Source organism: Mustela lutreola, chromosome 15 (assembly GCF_030435805.1).
Source record: "Mustela lutreola isolate mMusLut2 chromosome 15, mMusLut2.pri, whole genome shotgun sequence".
In the NCBI taxonomy this organism is placed as follows: domain Eukaryota; kingdom Metazoa; phylum Chordata; class Mammalia; order Carnivora; family Mustelidae; genus Mustela; species Mustela lutreola.
This window is the reverse complement of record NC_081304.1, coordinates 21285872-21305038: the sequence shown is the minus strand read 5'-3', so window position 1 is coordinate 21305038 and position 19167 is coordinate 21285872. Positions and strand designations below refer to the sequence as shown.

The 19167-nt window shown below is 39.8% G+C and overlaps 1 protein-coding gene and 1 long non-coding RNA gene across 3 annotated transcripts; one reads left to right on the top strand and one right to left on the bottom strand.

The window, feature by feature from the left end:
* Positions 1–1811: 1811 nt before the first annotated feature.
* KRT27 (keratin 27) lies at positions 1812–6462 on the bottom strand. The gene is made up of 8 exons (XM_059149301.1): positions 5991–6462; positions 5453–5535; positions 4927–5083; positions 4529–4690; positions 4311–4436; positions 2728–2945; positions 2250–2299; positions 1812–2134 (listed from the first exon to the last, which is right to left on the bottom strand). The coding sequence occupies exons 1-8, from the start codon at positions 6402–6404 to the stop codon at positions 1992–1994; spliced, it is 1353 nt and encodes a 450-aa protein (XP_059005284.1). The 5' UTR covers positions 6405–6462; the 3' UTR covers positions 1812–1991.
* Positions 4348–15548, top strand: LOC131816497 (uncharacterized). Of its 2 annotated transcripts, XR_009348080.1 has the most exons (6): positions 4348–4443; positions 4545–4947; positions 6003–6140; positions 8243–8307; positions 14756–14871; positions 15513–15548. It is a non-coding gene; the product is annotated as an uncharacterized LOC131816497 (long non-coding RNA). The 2 variants fall into 2 exon arrangements; XR_009348079.1 differs by lacking the exon at positions 4348–4443 and having other exon boundaries at positions 4604–4742.
* The last annotated feature ends 3619 nt before the right edge of the window (positions 15549–19167 follow it).

Sequence of the window (19167 nt, the reverse complement as noted above, 5' to 3'; positions counted from 1 at the left end):
CCCCTTCTATACCTAATTTGCTGGGCGTATTTATCCTGAAAAGGTGTCAGATTTTGTCAAGTGCTTTTTCTGTATCTATTGAGATGACCATATAATTTTAATCCTTCTGTCTGTTACTGTGGTATATCACATTTATGGATTTGTATGTGTTGAATCATTCTTGCATCCCAGGGATAAATTGCATTTGGTCATGGTATATGACTCTTTTAAGGTATTGTTGAGTTTGTTTTGCTCCAGTTTTGTTGAAGATTTTTCCATCTATATTTATCAGGGATATTGACCTGTAATTGACCTGTCTTGTAGCATCTTTGTCTGGCTTTGGTAGATGAGTAATGCTGGCCTTATAAAATGAGTTTGGCAGTGTTTCTTCTCTTATTTTTTGGAAGAGTGTGAGAAGGGTTGGCATTAATTCTTCTGTAAGTAGTAGAATTCACCAGTGAAGCCACCTGGTCCTAGGCTTTGCTTTGTTGAAAGTGTTTTTGATTACTGATTCAATCTCCTCACTCATCTTTGATCTGTTTAGATTTTCTGTTTTTCATGATTTAGTCTGGCAGGTTGCATGTTTCTTGGAATTTATTTCTTTTAGATTATCCAATTTGTTGGCATATAAATGTTTCAGTATTCTCTTATAATCTTTTCTATTTCTGACATCACTTTTTTTTTTAATTTTATTTATTTATTTGAGTGAGAGAGAGCATGAGAGAGGAGAAGGTCAGAAGGAGAAGCAGACTCCCCATGGAGCTGGGAGCCCGATGTGGGATTCGATCCGGCGATTCCGGGATCATGACCTGAGCCGAAGGCAGTCGTCCAACCAACTGAGCCACCCAGGCATCCCTCTGACATCACTTTTAATGTCTCCTTTCTCACATATAATTTTTATTTGAGTCCCTTCTCTCTCCCTCTGGTTGGTCTAGCTAAAGATTTGTCAATTTTATCTTTTCAAAAAACCCAATTCTCAGTTTTGTTGATCTTATATATTTCTTTTCTAGTCTTTATTTCATTTATTTCTGTTCTAATATTTATTCTTTCCTTCTGTTGACTTTTGGCTTAATTTCCCCTTTTTCTAGTTCCTTGATATGTAAAGTTAGATTATTTGTGAGCTTTTTTCTTTCTTAATATATGATTATCACTATGTAGTTCCCTCTTAGTACTGCTTTTGCTTTATCCCATAAGTTTTGTTATATTTTCCTTTTCATTTGTCTTAAGATTTTTAAAAAATTTTTTTCCTTTGGTTTCTTCTTTGACCCATTCATTGTTCAGAGGTGTGTTAGTTAATTTGTATATTTTTGAATTTTCCAATTTTCCTCCTGTTACTTCCTGGTTTCTAGTTTCATACTATTGAGGCCAGAAGAGATACTTGTGATTTCAGTCTTCTTCAGTTTGTTAAGATGTGTTTTGTGGCCTAACGTTGTAGAATTCCCCCCTTGCCCTATCTAGTTCCCCATCTTTCTCTCTTCCCTTTTACCTTCAAATATCACCATTTATATATATTTTTTTATTTTTAAGATTTTTTTGGTTCTTAAATTTCTTATTTCCATATCTATCAGCATGTTGCATTTCAGGGGTTAGATTTTACAGACTCTCTTATTCTCACTGCAGCACTCAGCAAATGTGCTTGACCAGTGTTTATAGAAGGCAAGAGGAAGATTGAACATTTTACAGAGAAGTGAAAAAGACTCCAACCAGTTTATCTGTTAAACTTACTCCTAATTTGTGAAGGCCACCGAATTAAACAAAAGAAGCTAAAAATCAGATTCAGCTCCCCTTGCGGATATGTTTAAAATGCCAAGATTGACCAGAACCAGTAAAGATGTCTTGCAACAGGAAGAACTTTTATTGACATGCCACCATAGAGAAAGCCAAAGAAATGTTACCATTTGACAAATAGCTTGTCTTAATTCATCGGAAGAAAAGCAAAAAAGTAAGCGAGCTTTTATTTAGGAACCTAGCTTCAGTTTGGTATTTTAATTTTGGGGCTCTTCTTCTGGAGTTCAGGAAGGCACCCTCTGTTCACTCTTCACGTTGTTGGCTTTGGTGGATTTCTCTTCCACAGTGTGAACTCTGGAGGAGAGAACTTTGCCACGAGGATCTATTTCTTCAACAATTGTTTTAACCATAGTGGTTTTAGAGGACTCTAAAATGACACATGAGTTATCAGAATTTATCAGATCGACCAAGAGGAGATGACTAACTCATCATTTGAAAGTTATAAAAATGAGTTTTCAATGCTAAACACAGCTTTTGTTTACCTTTTATCTGATTCCCTGGTCCTCCATAGCCTTTTGATTTAACACAAGAGCTGTAAAAATATAGAGATCTTGCATTAATTATTTCACTCTATTTTTAAAAAATATTTATTTATTTATTTGACAGACAGAGATCACAAGTAGGCAGAGGGGTAGGCAGAGAGAGAGGAGGAAGCAGGTTCCCCACGGAGTAGAGAGCCTGATGCGGTGCTCCATCCCAGGACCCTAAGATCATGACCTGAGCTGGAGGCAGAAACTTTAGCCCACTGAGCCACCCAGGCACCCCTATTTCACCCCTATTTTGCCAGGGAAACTGGAAAACAAAGATTTAAGATAGGAGATATCTGGATTCTGAAATAACACTAGAAGGGGTTTAGTTATACATGATGTGGGTCATACATACTTTGTACTTGATTTCAAAAAATCTTTAATAACCTTAAAATAAAGTATAAAGTGTTTTCTCAGTAGAAGCTGTATTTACCCATCCTCTCCATCAATCAGGCGGCAGTAGGTCTCAATTTCCTTTTCCAGGTGGACCTTGATGTCAAGGAGCTGCTCGTACTCCAGCTTCTGGCCCTCCGTCTCGGTTCTGACCTGGTGCAGCTGCTCCTCCAGGGCCCCGATCTGAGCTTGGATCTGGGAGAGCTGCGCACAGTAGTTGCCTTCGGTCTCGGTCAGGGAGCACTCCAGGGAGTGTTTCTATGGATCAGTAAGACATAGTTTAGTAGAAAATACCACAGTGTTGTTTTAGAATAAGGTAGAGCACTTAAGAGATATTTAAAAGAGTTATCTTACAAATTTTTACCATATTTACCCCAAAGGGTCCCCCTTATTCAATATTAATTATTGCCTTTATTAGGTATCATGCTGTTTTTCTGTTTGAGAATGACACAGTTGGTGGTGGATGTCACTCATATGTCCAGGAGTGTTAGCAAAGATAAACTTGTTTCTTCATAGGGCACAGTCTAAAGGTCCCTCTGCCCCACCTCTGCTTCTGGAGTCTGGTACAACTGGCCACATTTCCCAGGAATAAAAGTCCCCCTACAATTTGCTACTTTGTTTCTAATTATGTGACAGTCTTGTCTCATGGAGACTGTAGCTCTTCTATTAATAATTAACAACCCCATGGTGAACTGGATAAACTTTCCTGAAGTAGAATGACCCAAAGAAAAGAAAGACCTTTCTAAGCTTAAAATCATTTGTGAATCCAAAGTGTTTATAAAGGGTTTTTCCTAAAGAGGGATGCTTGTTGTACTTTTAGACGGAATGACGATATAAGTGTCTTCCTCTTCAGCTGCAAGAATTTTTATGCCAAGTCCTAATTTTATATACATTCATACCCTCTTTTGTGGATAAACTCTGAAGGTTTGTTTACTAGCCATAGTGGGAAAAGTATAGATGTGGGAGTTAGGAAATTTGGAGAGAAGCTCAGGTTCCTTTGTATTCAACTGTAGGACTCTGGGAAAACTGCTTAACTTCTTTGAATCTCAGATGGTTCTTTTGGAAATAATGACAGGAATTATAAAGTCTGCCCTGCCCAAGCCCCAGGGTTATTGTGGACTCAAGTGGGAGAAAGTGCTGGGCAAACCCTTAATGAAAAGGTTACTATTATTATCAAGGGTGTTTAGCTTTATAGGCAACATTAATGCCTCTACTTTGCTACTTGTTTATGCCACTTAAAAAGGAACTTGTAAGTGTTCTTAATTAAGTGGCCCAAAGGAATGCCAGATGAAGATAGGAGAGATGCCAACGCATTTTTGCACTCCACCGAGATTTTTTTTTTTTTTTTAAATCTTTGGACTTAGGAGAGAAGATTCAGGGTAAAAACTATTTTCTTTTTCGAGTACCTCAAAGTAATTGTCCTTGCTCATTTACAATGTTTCATAATTATGAGCACCTAGGTCTACTTTTCAGGCCAAGAGGATTCTGCTGCTCAAAATGCAAATGTGGATTATGTCAAGCCCGTGAATTAACGGAGAAAAACGAAAATAAGTAATATCACGTGGAAGAACTCCCCACTTCTGAAATCAATCTTTTTTTTTTTTTTTGGTCCTGTTTACTTACCATTGCCAAGAGGGACTGGAGTTCGATCTCCAGGGTTTGAAGAGTGCGTTTCATCTCGGTCAGCTCATTCCGAGCAGAGGTGGTGGCACCAGCGTCGTCGGAGATCTGCTGCTGCAGGGAGGCGCTCTGCAAGGTTGGGGAGGTAGGGGGTGGTTAGGGTGCTGCCGGCCTTGCATCAGTGCCCAGAGCCAAGCAAGCGTGCACTGGCGGGGTTCTACCTTCTCGTTGAACCAGGCCTCCGCGTCCCGGCGGTTCTGCTCGGCCAGGGCTTCGTACTCGGCCCGCATGTTGTTCAGCAGGACCGTGAGGTCCACCCCGGGTGCCGCGTTCATCTCCACGTTCACGTTCCCTCCAGCCGCGCACTGCAGCGCCTTCATTTCCTGAAAAATTTGACCCCGTTAGGAGCTGACTATTTTCTACAGGATGCATGAGGTGAGAAACTTTGTTTCTTTGGAGGCGGGTGGATAGAAGCATTTCAAACAATCAGCCACACAGAGAAAGTGACGAGTTCCTTCTGGAATACTGATGTCGGACATTGTTGTACCGGTCATCTGAAATTCATTTTTAAATTTTGGGACCAAGGCGGATTGTGGAATCAGGGGAGACCGAGACCTACCTCCTCATGATTTTTCTTGAGGTAAGCCAGCTCCTCGCTCAGGGTTTCCAGCTGGATCTCTAGGTCGGTTCTGCACAGAGTCAGCTCGTCCAGGACCCTGCGCAAACCGCTGACATCCGCATCAACACTCTGGTGAAGGGCCTGTTCATTTTCAAACCTTAGAAGATATTTGATAGTTGTTATCACCTTAGTCCCATCACTTCTTAGGTCATCATAAAATGCCAACCATGATTCAAGGTCAAACTGTTAAAATATACTTAAAACTTCAGTTAGACTGCCCATAATGCAATAAGCATTTCTTTGAAGCAAGAGAATGGGAACACTCAAAATTCTCTTTCATAGGATCTCAATATTCATTTGTATCAATTCCTAAATTTCCCAAGTAAAACAGATCATTCAGCTGTCATTCTTATGTACATTTAGTTCAAAACAAACAAGGTAAAACTATTGAGGTGACCCTCAATGGCTTAGATTTAAGGCAGAAATGTTGAGAGAACTTCTTTGGTTTCTCTTCAGCTCTACTTACTTTAGCCTGAAGTCATCAGCTGTTAGTCTTGCATTATCATTTTGCAGGATAACATTGGCATTGCTGGCAGTTGCAGAAATGATCTGATAGATGGAAAGTTAGGAGTTAGGAAATGTCACATTTCCTTGAAAGAAAGTTACCTGTGAAATTATAGTAATCTTCTGGCATTCTGTCTCCAATAATAAGATGATTCTTTTGCAAATGGGAAACTAAACATAGCCTCTTTCACCCTTCACCCCCCCCATAAACACTTTCTTTGGAAGAAGTTATAAATAATATAGCAAGAGATGGTGGGCGGTTTTTGATAGTTTCATATTACGAAAAGCATAAACATGCATACCTTGTAGCAGGTATAGGTGAGCCATGTTCAAAGATTAGAATTTGAATGGAAATTATTTTTAATATTCATAGTGAGTTATGGATAATCAGAAGCTGAGAGCAAAGCCCTGCTGTGTGTGAGAGAGCTCACACATTCGTGTGTGCTGGTGTAGCTAAATATTCTTAGCGTTATTAACCCTCACAACATTGTGCTTCTTACCTGGTTCCTAAGGTCATCAATTATTGGGAAGTATCTGCTGTAATCATGATCAAGACCACGGCAAGAACCAGGCCCAAATTTCTCGTACCAGCCCTTGATCTTCTGCTCCAGGTCAGCGTTGGCCTCCTCTAGTGCTCGCACATTTTCCAGGTAGGAGGCCAAGCGGTCGTTCAGGTTCTGCATCGTCACCTTCTCATTGCCCGACAGGAGGCCGTGTTCATTCCCAGTGAAGGCAGCGCAAGAAGCATTCCCCCCACCCAGTCCCCCTCCATAGCCTCCTGCAGATGAGCTGCCCCCAAAAGCGCAAGAGAAGCCACTTCCAATGCCCGGCACACCACATGCATTTCCAGCCCCAAAACCCGCTCCCCCGCTGGAGCCAAGCCGTCTGGATGCAGAAGAAAAGCGCATAGACATGATGTCCAGACCCGCAGAGCGTGTTCCTGGAGTGAAGCTCTGATGGCAAATGTCCGGTTCAAACAGTTGAGTTTGTCTTTATATACACATTATCAGGGTGTTTCTCGATGAACCTAGCTACCCATAGCAAACTGGTGTTTGCCAGCTCATCATGAATTATTCATAATTGGGTGATTTTTTTTTTTTTAATGAGTGCCTTTACTCTACTGTGTCCATTTCTGTAGGTGGATAGTTACCTTGGGGTTATTTGTTATCTCCAAAATGGGACAGGGAGGAGTGTTATCAAGATTATTATAGTGATGCATTTCAAATTTAGTATGAGCAATCCTTCCTGTCTTCCAGGTTTTAGGACTACAGAACTCCTATAAGAATAAAAAAGTGTCTAGACAGATTTCTCTTTCCTTGCTCAAACCAATGACATTACATTTTCTTCAGCAAGTGAGCCGTCACAGTCAGGGGTTTCAGTGGATAATATGGTCTTTCTTTGAAAATAATTTCAAGACCAAGGGCTCATGGTACCAAAGGAAGGAGGCCAGATCTTAAATGGGAAATGAAGATTTAAATGGACTCTTGTTTGGAGACAGAAAGTCTTCCTTGATCCTTATCCCTCCAGAATTACCATTTCATCTTTACTGGCTTTCTGTCTAAGGTATAAAGGTATTAGCTAATTTCTCTGGGTCCAGTTTTCTTATCTGTAAAACGAAGGGACCAGACTATGGCCTGTATGTTCCCTTTCTATTTCTAGATTTCTTGTATTTTTTACATTTCTTCCCTTTCATTATTTCTAAAAAGATTTTCTGCATTTACTTCCTCCATACTTCCCCTCCTATTCACTCTGGAATTTTGGTCCCAGCACTTTACTGAAAATAACCTCAGATTGCTAATGATCTCACATCCAGTCCAGTCATTGTTTCTTACATTTATTCTCCTATACCATCTTGGACACATTTGATACTGACCACCCCAGGCTTACCGAATTCTGAACAAATGCCCTCTGAAAATACTTCTATTGCAATATTTCGGCTTGTTCCTCTTCTTTCTTCCATTTGGTGTATCTGTGCTTTATATCTTGTCATTCCTTATAGTTTTGTGCCTGGCACTCTTGTTTTCTACACATTATTCTTTGGTGCTGCCATCCCTTCTTGTCACTTTGACTGTAGGTGAATGGTTTCTAAATATACATCTTTAACACTGGCCTGTGTCCCATTCTAGACCTACACCTCACTACGCCCACCAGACCTTTCTGCTGGATGATTTCTGACTCAACGCTCAATCACGTTGTCATCAAACTTTGAACTTTTCTATCTTTTTTCATTACCTATTGGTGAAATTACCCTGAGTCATGCTCATGATTGCTAAGAAATCTTTAATTTCTGTCATCTTCTACAGGCCTACATCTAGCAAGTCACTAGGTCCAACTGAATCTACTTCTGCGGTGCCTTTTGAAACATTTTTCTCTTTTCTATTTTTTTTTCTCACTATCATTTTTTTTTAGCTCAATGATTGGATTTTTGGTTCAAGTCTTTTTCCTTTCCACCCTGGTCAGTAGGCAGAGCAGTAAGTTAAGATATCATTCCTGTAATAATACACAACCATTCATGTCATTGAAAGAATGTGAGTTCTTCAATCAAATATATCATCATTCATATCCTAGTTCTGCAACTTTCCAGCTGTGTGACCAATGCAGAGTTCCTTCTTGCTGAGCCTCCGTTTCTAGGACGGATACATGACTTGTGTTTTGTGAAGCTATTAAATGGTAGTTACATTTGTAAAGCAATTATGCTTGTCGATAATATGTAGTCAGTAAGTATTTCTTTCCTTTTCCCACTTTCCTACAGTTTAAAATCAATGGACTATAAGCTTGATAAAGCTCCTTCACCTGATGTGTAAGTTTCTTCTTGAGGTAGGTCATACCTACCTGATTTGTGCATTCTTTCACTTTACCATTCTGCTCCCCTCCCTCCTTTTGGTCTTTGCTCTTGTTGTTCTTTCCAGTTGAAACTATTTGAGATCTTGCACTTGCCAAGAACAACGGACATCACTCTCAATCATACAGATTGAAAATGAAATTGCTAAAAATATAAATTTTCATGACGCAATAAGTGAATCTGCAGAAAAGCAAGCCAGAAAAATCTGTTGATCAAGAAATCATATTAACAAAGCATTAAAATTTATTGTATTGCATAAAATCATGACATGAAAAATGTTATTTTTAGCAATTTGTAAGATTATATTATTATTTATTACTACTACTTCTACCACATGTATTTTTTTTTTTTTCCAAAGATTTTATTTATTTATTTAAGAGAGAGAAAGCATGAGAGGGGAGAAGGTAAGAGGGAGAAGCAGACTCCCTGTGGAGCTGGGAGCCTGATTCAGGACTAGATCCTGGGATTCCAGGATCATGACCTGAGCCGAGCCAAAGACAGTGGCTTAACCAACAGAGCCACCCAGGCACTCAACAAGGATTTTTTTTTTTTTTTTTTTTGGTAAGTAGGCTACATGCCCAATGTGGGGCCTGAACTCTTAACCCTGAGATCAAGAGTCACATGTTCTACTGTCTGAGCCAGCCAGGTACCCCCACTCTTACTGCATGTTTTAAGTAATAAGTTATTTTTTAAAAGTTTTTATTTATTTGTTTATTTATTTATTTGACACACACAGAGAGGGAGAGACAGTGAGAGAGGGACTACAAGCAGGGGGAGTGGGAGAGGCAGAAGTAGGCTTCCTGCTGAGCAGGGAGCCCAGTGTGGGGCTCGATCCTAGAACCCCGGGATCATGTCCTGAGCTGAAGGCAGAGGCTTTAACAACTGAGCAACCCAGGTGCCCAGTAATAAGATATTTTAAAGAAAGAAATTTATGTGTTAGTACCTCTAACTGAACCTTTTCCTGACTTTTGGACAAGGGACCTGATAATTTCATTTTGCACTAAGCCCTACAAATTAGGTATCCATCTGTGATTGTTGGGGCCTTCTCTGGGGTAGCCAAATAGTTCTGGAGAAAAGACCTGCAGATACTTTGAGTGTTTCCCATAAGAGAATGCTTACTACCCATCCACCCTAGTGAAATACACACATTGCCTCCAAATATTTAGGACCTTATTCTTACAGATGAGCAGAATTTTAAAAATCACCATACATTGAAAAAACACTCCAGCATGAAAGACAAAGACTTGAAGAAAGAAGCAAAAAATGGCACTTGACAAAAAGACAATTGAGGGAGCTGAAGAAAACTTAAAAAAAAAAAAAAAAAGAAACTACCTATCATTAATGCCCTTAGAAGTAACAAAAATACCACATATTTGAAACATGAATATGGTATCATTAAAATTAAACAGCAGAGCACAAGAGTGGGCTCTCAGAATGAAAAAAATAACTCCCCAAATAATTTCCAAAATAACTTCAATAGATGCGTTGGAAAATAAGCTTTAAAAAAAAAAAAAAATCTCCCTAGCAGTTAAGCAAAGGTCAAAAAGACAGATAAAAGAAAAGATTAGAAAATTAGAGGCTGGGTGCCTGGGTGGCTCAGTGGGTTAAGCTGCTGCTTTCGGCTCAGGTCATGATCTCAGGGTCCTGGGATCGAGTCCTGCATCGGGCTCTCTGCTCAGCAGGGAGCCTGCTTCCTCCTCTCTCTCTGCCTGCCTCTATGCCTACTTGTGATCTCTCTCTGTCAAATAAATAAATAAAATCTTTAAAAAAAAAAAAGAAAAAGCAAATTAGAGGCTTAGTTCAAGAAGAGCAACCTTAAGTAAATCTTTCAGAGAGAAAGGGGAAATGATGAAGAAATTATTTTATAAGTATATTTTATAACACTACTCAGAACTAAAGGACTGGGCTTCTAAATTGAACAGGCCACCAAGAACTATGAGTAATAAATGAAAAAGAATCACAGCAGAGCATGTGCTCAGTTTATTTTAGAGAACCATGGAGAAAAAGAGAACTCAAAGTTCCAGAAGAAGAGACAACACCCATCCAGTGATGGGGCAATCAGATGGTTCTGAACTTCCCAGCAACCCTGGAATCCATGATTCCAGTGAAGAATGCCTTCAAAATTCTCCTTGAAAATGATGTCCAACCCCAAATTCTCTACTACAACAATTAGTCATGAGCGAGGGAGAAAAATATTTTCAGACATGAAAGGTCTCAAAACATTGATCTTTACACATTTTGTCAGGAAACCACTAGAAGGAAAAGTGAACAAGAAAAGGGAAAGCTCAGAATCTGAGAAATGGGGTCCCAGTACAAGTACACTGAATGCATGACCCTGAAGATAGCTGGGTAGCAAGTCGGAAAAACCGATATGAGAAGAGAGGGTTCTTGAGTTGGATGTCTAGATGATAGATGAAAAGGACGGATGAAAATAGGTGGGGATAGATGGAAATGATGGATTTTGTTTGTTTGAAAATGGTTTTGTTCATGTAAGAAAGAGGCATGAGAGATTAAGGTAAACAGGAAAACAAGTTAGTAAAAATGTTAGAAAAATATTGATTGAAGAACAGAAAGCTGTACAAGAAAACATGGCATATACTGCCAGCGTAATGATGAACAATATCCACTTAGTCATACTGGTGAGAAGACTGAACACTGGTTTAGCCAAATATTGTGGTAGAGCTATGTTGGGAAGAGGAGAAAGGTGGTAAAGGCAAAACTCTCAACTTTCTTTTAAGAGCACAATATATAATATGTAAAACTGGTAAATCAAGAAATATTGAATGAAGCATATTATTTAAAAATCTAGAGATAAAGATGACAAAGAAGAGCTAAAAGAGTTGTAAATAGTTGCTTGTAGAGGGCAGAGCTTGAGGTAGAAGAAGGGAGAGAAAAAGAGACCATTGTTTTTGTTTTTACTTTTATTTTATTTTATATTTTATTTATTTATCTAATTGACACAGAGAGAGAGAGAGATAGCGAGAGAGGGAACACAAGCAAGGGGAGTTGCAGGGGAGAAGCAGGCTCCCCACTGAGCAGGGAGCCAGATTCCAGGACTCTGGGATCATGACCTGAGCCAAAGGTAGACGCTTAACGCGTAACAACTGAGTCACCCAGATGCCCCTTGTTTTTACTTTAAGCACAATTTAACGGTTAAACCAATGTGCATTCATTACTTCGATAAAAAGTAAAAATCTATTTAAAACTAACCAAGAGAAAAAAAATCCCAATTGCATGCCGGAAGTTTCATTGTAAAATTTACAAATAAACTTGATACAGAATGCAGTTTAAAAAAATAGACACTGTGGTATCTCCATGTCTCGCAGTTAAATAAGACTAGATGAAATACCCTAATGCTGGATAAATTATTATAAAATGCCTTTTAAGTTCATATCTAAGCTCAAAAGAAAATAAAGGAAGTCGTTAAAAAAAGAAAAAGGAAAACACATAGAGTCAAAACATGAGTGGTGAGCAGACGCAGAAGTTTGAGCTGTCCCAGAAATATGCTCAGAGCAGAAACAGATTTTTCTGGTTAAGAGACCCGGTGAGGGATAAGATTTGGACCTGACCAAGTGTCATAGTTAAACTTGAGACCCCACTTAAAACTATATACCCCAAAGCCTATGTTGTCAGTGGAAAGGATGAAGTTAGAGAAATTTCCATGCTGGCAAAGCACAGAAACAAGCATGTCATTCTGTTGCCAGTGGTACTGAGTAAAAATTCAATACTATGACTATTGTTGATATTTGATAATGACTTATCATTATGCTCTTACTCTGATACAGTCTTGCAGTTTAAATTTATGCCCACTTAATCTGAAAACCCCAATCTAAGAATTCGTTTAAGACATTTTTAGGTTGGGGTGTCTGGATGGCTTGGTTGGTTAAGCATCCAACTCTTTTTTTTTTTTTTAATATTTTATTTATTTATTTGACAGACAGAGATCACAAGTAGGCAGAGAGGCAGGCAGAGAGAGAGGAGGAAACAGGCTTCCTGCTGAGCAGAGAGCCCGACGCGGGGCTCGACCTCAGGACCCTGGGATCATGACCTGAGCCGAAAGCAGAGGCTTTAACCCACTGAGCCACCCAGGCGCCCCAGCATCCAACTCTTATTATCGGGTCAGGTTTTTATCTCAAGAGCTCAAGCCCTGTGTTGGGCTCCATACTGAATGTGGAGCTTACTTAAAAATAAAAATAAATTAAAAATAATTTTATTTTATTTTTTTTAAAGATTTTATTTATTCATTTGACAGAGATCACAAGTAGGCAGAGAAGCAGGCGGAGAGAGAGATTGGGGGAAGCAGGCTTCCCACTGAGCCCAATGTGGGACTCAATCCCAGGACCCTGAGATCATGATCTGAGCAGAAGGCAGGGGCTTAACCCACTGAGCCACGCAGGCGCCCCTAAAAATAATTTTAGAAACATGTTTTCAGTTTGGTAATGCTTTATAGTACCCTGGAGAAATCATCCCATTCCTGGCCCTGCAGGACTCCCGAAGTTAAATTCCAACCACATTTACACTCATAATAAAATAAAATAAACAACTGAGGAAACAAACACGTATGACTAAGAGCCAACATAACTATGTCTATAGAATAGAACATTAAAGACCAACGATAATGAGGTTGCAAGAAAGTGTATGCAAAGAAAGTGTGGGGTTTTTTTTTGTGTTTAGAGAAGTGAAAGAGAGAACTGGAAGTGTTCCAAATGAATAACTATTAAAAATGACTCAGTAAATTTCAAATAGAAATGGCAATGGAAAGGAAATGAATGAAGAGGATTAGGCGTGCACTTATCTAGATGAACTTATCTAGATGAACATCCCGGAACTGTTAAATCACTATATTGTACATCTGCAACTAACATAACACTGTGTGTTAATTATGCTTGAATAAGAAAAAGAAATGGGAAATACAATAACTAAAATTAAGAATTTTAACTGAGGGGATGCCTTGGTGGCTCAGTCGTTAAGCATCTGCCTTTGGTTCAGGTCATGATCCCAGAGTCCTGGGATCAAGCCCCGCATCAGGCTCCCCACTCTGGGAGAAGCCTGCTTTCCCTCTCCCACTCCCCCTGCTTCTGCTTTTGCTCAATCTCTCTCCTTCAAATACATAAATAAAATCTTGAAAAAAAAAAGAATTCTAAGTGGGGATTAAGCAACAGATAAGACACAACTAAGGAGGAAATAAGTAAATTGTAGGAAAAATAAAAGTTTATTGTTCTAAATGGAAGAGAATGAGATGGAAGGAGGGAGGAAGAAGGTGGGGGAATGAGAGAGAGGAAGAGAGAGGGAGTTTGGAGAGAAGCTCTGAAATACTTTTCACTGGAGTATCCCTAGAGACAATACTAATGGGGTAGAAGATAAGAATTTTCTAGAATGGGGCAGAAGGTAAGAGTTTTCTGGAATAGATTAGAAACAGTCCTCCAATTCAAGAGGCAAAGTGAATTTAAGAGTCTACTTCTAGTCACATTGTAGTGATGTGGAAGAATACTAAAGACAAGGAGAAGACCTTAAAGCAGCCAGAGAAAATAGAGATCATCTACGGAGGAACCATAATTAGACTGTCAGCAGCTTCCACTAGCAACAATAGTGTCTTACTGGAATGATTGCTACAAAAATATATATTTTTTTAAAGATTTATTTAATTATTTTAGAGAGGGGGTAGGAGGAGCAGAGGGAGAGAGAAACTCAAGCCGACTCTGTGCTGAGACCTGAGCCTAATGCAGGGCTGGATGTTATATCTCATTATATCACAACCTGAGCTGAAACCAAGAGTTGGATACCTAACTGATTGGCACCACACAGATGCCCCTCTTCAAAATATTAAGAAAAATATTTACCACATTAAAACTGAGTGCCAAGCAAAGCTGTCTTTCAAGAATAAGGTATGGATTCCAGGAAATCATGGCAATGGTTGCAGAATTTTTGAATCCTCACAAAGAAATCACACAGAACACTTATATCACAAAGCCAGAAACATATATAAAACTTTTTTTTTTAAAGATTTTATTTATTTATTTGAGAGACAGAGATCACAACTAGGCAGAGAAGTAGGCAGAGGGAGAGGAGGAAGCAGGCTCCCTGCTGAGCAGAGAGCCCCATGTGGGGCTCAATCCTAGGACCCTGGGATCATGACCTGAGCCAAAGGCAGAGGCTTTAAACCACTGAGCCACCCAGGCGCCCGTGTATATAACTTTTGTTACAAATCTAGCTGACAAGGTATTACCATGAAACCCAAAATGTAAGCTGATAGAACAAATTACCATTAGCCACTAGACTTTTGTGGGAAGAAGAGGGAATCCAGAGGAATTTGAAGGGTCTGATTATTGGAGAATTATGGAAAGCCAACTGAAAAGGACTGCAGGTGCATTGGAGAAGAGCAGGTAGAAACTATAATCTGAAACTGGGTTTGCCTTTTGGTAGGTGGGAGCCAAGACACAATCAAGCCAAAGAAGAGGAAAAGAAAGGGTTAATTACTTGCAACAAGCCAGGAAAACAACATGGATATTTCCAGACAACAAAATTAGGGAAGTTTTAAGGTACATGTGTATTCATGTGGGGTTTGGCAAGGGAGAATTCAGTAAAGAGTTGGGGCAAAATCATCCTAATTGGACAGAGTCCAGGTTCTAATTGACTGAAGTCATGGGATGGGGGGGAGGTCAGCATCACCAATTCGCTGTTCCAGGGAGTCTGGTGTTTGAGTGCTCAAAAGGGCTTAAATCCTGTAAAAAATGACTCAAGGATATGCATTAGGTCAATCTTTATTTTTGAAAAAGCCCTGGAAGTATTATCATTAATTTGTTGTCTCTGGTATGGTTAGGCTATTTCCTGGCCTGCTACAGACTTAGTTTCTACATTCCCATTATTCCTTTAAAATCCTTAACTACTGGGATTTCCGCATTTTTTGATTCCAGTGTGTCCTAGGAAGTTTTGCAGGAAGTGTGCTTGGGCAAGGAGTGCTGGCACAGAATGGCTGGGGGCTAAAATGACTTCTCTTATGTTAAGAAAGCTATGACTCGACTTTCCTTTTCTGGGGACCTCTAACCCTATCTGCCTACAAAACTGGGAGAGTTTTGCCCATTCAGAAGTAGGTGAGTGAAAAGAGTCTCGCATGAGCTCAGACGGAAAGAGTCTAGACGTTGTGAATTCTCGAAACGGACCAGCTGTGTTTCCTTTCCAGGAAGAGTGCCCCACCATGAGAAGAAACACCCGGAAGAAGAATTGAAACTGATCAGAAGAGGGTCAGCAGAGATGTAGGGAAGAGAAGGTCCGGATACAGTGGAGGAGAGAAAAAGAGACAAGAAATTTGAAATCAAGCCAATATATTTTTGAACTCTAGATGAAAAATGAGAAAAGGTATCTATGTGCAGTCAGAAAAGCTGTGTGGAACTATACTCATACTAGAGGTTAAGGAACGTGAAATGCCTATAAAAATGAGCAGAAGAAAAAGATTGAGGTAAAATCCCACAAAACATTAGCACATAAAAACAAAAAAAGTAGGGGCTGAATTACATCTTTATAGAAAAGGAGAGTATCCCAGAAAGACATGTCCACAAAACAGATTAAGATACAATGTACCACTTCAAAGTGGTACATTGTAGTATATTAAATAGCATCTTACTAATCCAAGGAGTATACATAGAAAATGAGGATGGTTATACTACATGCATAAAATGTCATATGACAAAATTCCTGTGATCATCTCGAAAGTACTAAAAGAAAAATATGGGCAATTTTACCTATCTTGTTGGAATGGCAAAGACCTTTCTCAGCAGATGTAAAACTCTGAATCTATGATGGAAATTGATCTATATATAGATCAATATAGTATAATGTATTATAAAATTCTGTGTGATGACAAAACATATTTAAAGGGAAAGAGAAACAGCAACCCATTTGCAACACCCAACAACAAATGGTAATTCACTCTTGTAATTAGCATTTGCAGACCTTGGCTGTCAGAAGAAGGGATATGAGTTTGTGATTTTTGCTTCAACAACCTCCCCAGCTTGGTATCTGAAGTCCTCCTTTAGATGGCAACCGATTGCTTAGAAGCTCACCACAGCAAAAAGTACCCTTCAAGGACTGGAGAAAAACATGTAATTTTTTTTTTTAAATTTCTTTTCAGCGTAACAGTATTCATTGTTTTTGCACCACACCCAGTGCTCCATGCAATCTATGCCCTCTCTAATACTTACCACCTGGTACCCCAACCTCCCACCCCCCACCCCTTCAAACCCCTCAGATTGTTTTTCAGAGTCCATAGTCTCTCATGATTCACCTCCCCTTCCAATTTTCCTCAACTCCCTTCTCCTCTCCATCTCCCCTTGTCCTCCATGCTATTTGTTATGCTCCACAAATAAGTGAAACCATATGATAATTGGCTCTCTCTGCTTGACTTATTTCACTCAGCATAATCTCTTCCAGGTCCGTCCATGTTGCTACAAAAGTTGGGTATTTATCCTTTCCAATGGAGGCATAATACTCCATAGTGTATATGGACCACATCTTCCTTATCCATTCGTTGGTTGAAGGGCATCTTGGTTCTTTCCACAGTTTGGCAACCGTGGCCATTGCTGCTATAAACATTGGGGTACAGATGGCCTTTCTTTTCACGACATCTGTATCTTTGGGGTAAATACCCAGTAGTGCAATTGCAGGGTCATAGGGAAGCTCTATTTTTAATTTCTTGAGGAATCTCCACACGAAGATCATGTAATTATTAAAAGAACTCCTGAAGAACTCAGGAGCCCTAGAATTCTGCAGAGGAAAGGAAAATCATAGGTCTAAAGGCCCTCCTTGAAAGGGAGATCAGATTTAAGACTAAGTTCTGAGGATGGGGTATTTGCTTTGATCCTATGAACTCAACAGAATGTAAAGGAAACACACCCAGAATTTAATTTTACATCTGTTCCTTAGCTAAATAGATACACAGGGAATTCTGGTTTGTTTCCTTGGCAAGAAATTGTTAAAAAACAAAATTCAACGACAGAAAAGCAAGAGGTTTTTAGCAACAGGAAAAAAAAAAACCCTAAAGGATTGTTACTTCTTCTTTTTTGGGGGAAAGAGGAGAGCAGGGGGGTTTTTTGTTGTTTTTTTTGTTGTTGTTGTTTCTATCATGCAGATGACCTCACCAGTAATGAGTCAGGAAATTTCAGATTGACTGTTAAAAGGTCACATTCCTAGAAAAGGTTGAATCTAGTTAAGTCTTGGTTTGCTGTTGTGGGGGACATATGACTTCATTACAGGCTTGTAGGTTCTTTCTTTCCTTTTTTTTAAAATTTTTCAACAAAATGATGACTTAGAGATAGCTGCTTTTCTTTCTGATCTTGTAACATGAAAGCAGCCTTACCACAAAGTACAATGTATGCTCCCCATTCTACTGCAGGAGTACAACTCTGATTTCAATTCCAGGGTGAGGGTGTCCCCCCACCCCCGACACCCAACAGTTCTTAGACACCAGCAACAATTCTCCCACACTCAATTCTGACACTGTCTACCTGGAGATAGGCAAAGGATTCAGTCCTGTTAGATTGCTCACTCTGCCTCCAACTGGTTCAGACCCTAGTCTCAAGTCTAGATTGTCATTTGTGCTTCTAACCCACCGACTGTCGGGTCAGAGGCTTTCCGCCAATCTCCTCCCCTCCTTGGTTTGATTAATTTGCTAGAGTGGTTCACAGAACTCAGAGAGACATTTTATTCACTAGATCACTGGTTTATTACCAAAGGAACAGTCATATGAAAGAGATGCATAGGACACAGTATGGGGAAAGGGTGTGGAGCTTCTGTGCCCTCTCCAGGTGTACCATTGTCCCCAAATCTCCACATGTTCATCAGTTTGGAAGCCCAGCAAACCCCGTCCCCTTGGGTTTTTATGGAAGCTTCGTTACATTGGCCTGGTTGATGAAATCATTGGCCTTTAGTGATTGAACTCAAACTCCACACCCCTCTCCCCTCCCAGGAGGTGGGGTTGGGGGTGGGACTGAAAGTTCTAACCCTCTCTTCGCAGGGTTGGCTCAACTGACAGCCATTTTTAGTTTCTTTATAGGTGGTCCAAAAGTCACTCATTAACATCACAAAAGAACCTTGCTAGCTCTGGACATCTTGGAAATTCCAAGGGTTTTAGGAGCTCTGTGCCAGGAATGGGACAAAAACACATTTCTTATTACAAATCACAGTATCACACAATGAAACATCGATCACCAAGAAGTGTTTTTAAAGTCAGTGTGTTCTGAGCCAGCAGGGCTGGCTTCATCAGCGTGAAACCTGTGCATGACACAAGGTCTCCTGTTCAGAAGGAACCCACACTTGGTTTAGTGCTCTTCTGATGCCATCTTGGTATTCTTAATAATACTGGTCTGCAGGTTTCCCTTCCTGCCTCAGCAGCCTGTAGCATAAGCAATGCCGAGGTTGCACAGCCTTCTGATGCATCCATCCTGTGGAGTTTGCCGAAACTGAAAGCCAGTTTAAGGTTAAGTATGTCTGTGACTGAGTAAGTAGGGTTTCCGACAACCCTGAGAGTTTTCCCACTCAAATGAATTTGTTTCAGATGCAGAAAGAAGGCAGTGGTGTTCTAAGGAACAGGAACTACCAAGGAACCTTATCACATACTCTTATATTCCTATATGGGCTAAACACTTAGGCTGAAAACAGTGATGTAGAAGAATAGGGTAACCCACACCGTCTTTTCTTGTCTTTTTTATCATGTATGCCAACGGTGGATAGTGTTGGCAGAATGTGAGCAGATAAAGGAGTGAAAGAAAACCTGTTGCATTGGTTTGGTGAAGTGTTTCCACTGTTTTGGTAAAAGAACAAAATACAGATGTTTGTGTAGG

Bases quoted from the DNA above. Each gene is read 5' to 3' on its own strand.
- KRT27 (XM_059149301.1), bottom strand. From the start codon at position 6,404: ATGTCTATGCGCTTTTCTTCTGCATCCAGACGGCTTGGCTCCAGCGGG. The intron at 5,084-5,452 runs GTAAGTAGAGCT...ATATCTTCTAAG, and splicing joins GCTGATGACTTCAGGCTAAA to GTTTGAAAATGAACAGGCCC. The intron at 4,437-4,528 runs GTAGAACCCCGC...CCAACCTTGCAG, and splicing joins AGGCCTGGTTCAACGAGAAG to AGCGCCTCCCTGCAGCAGCA.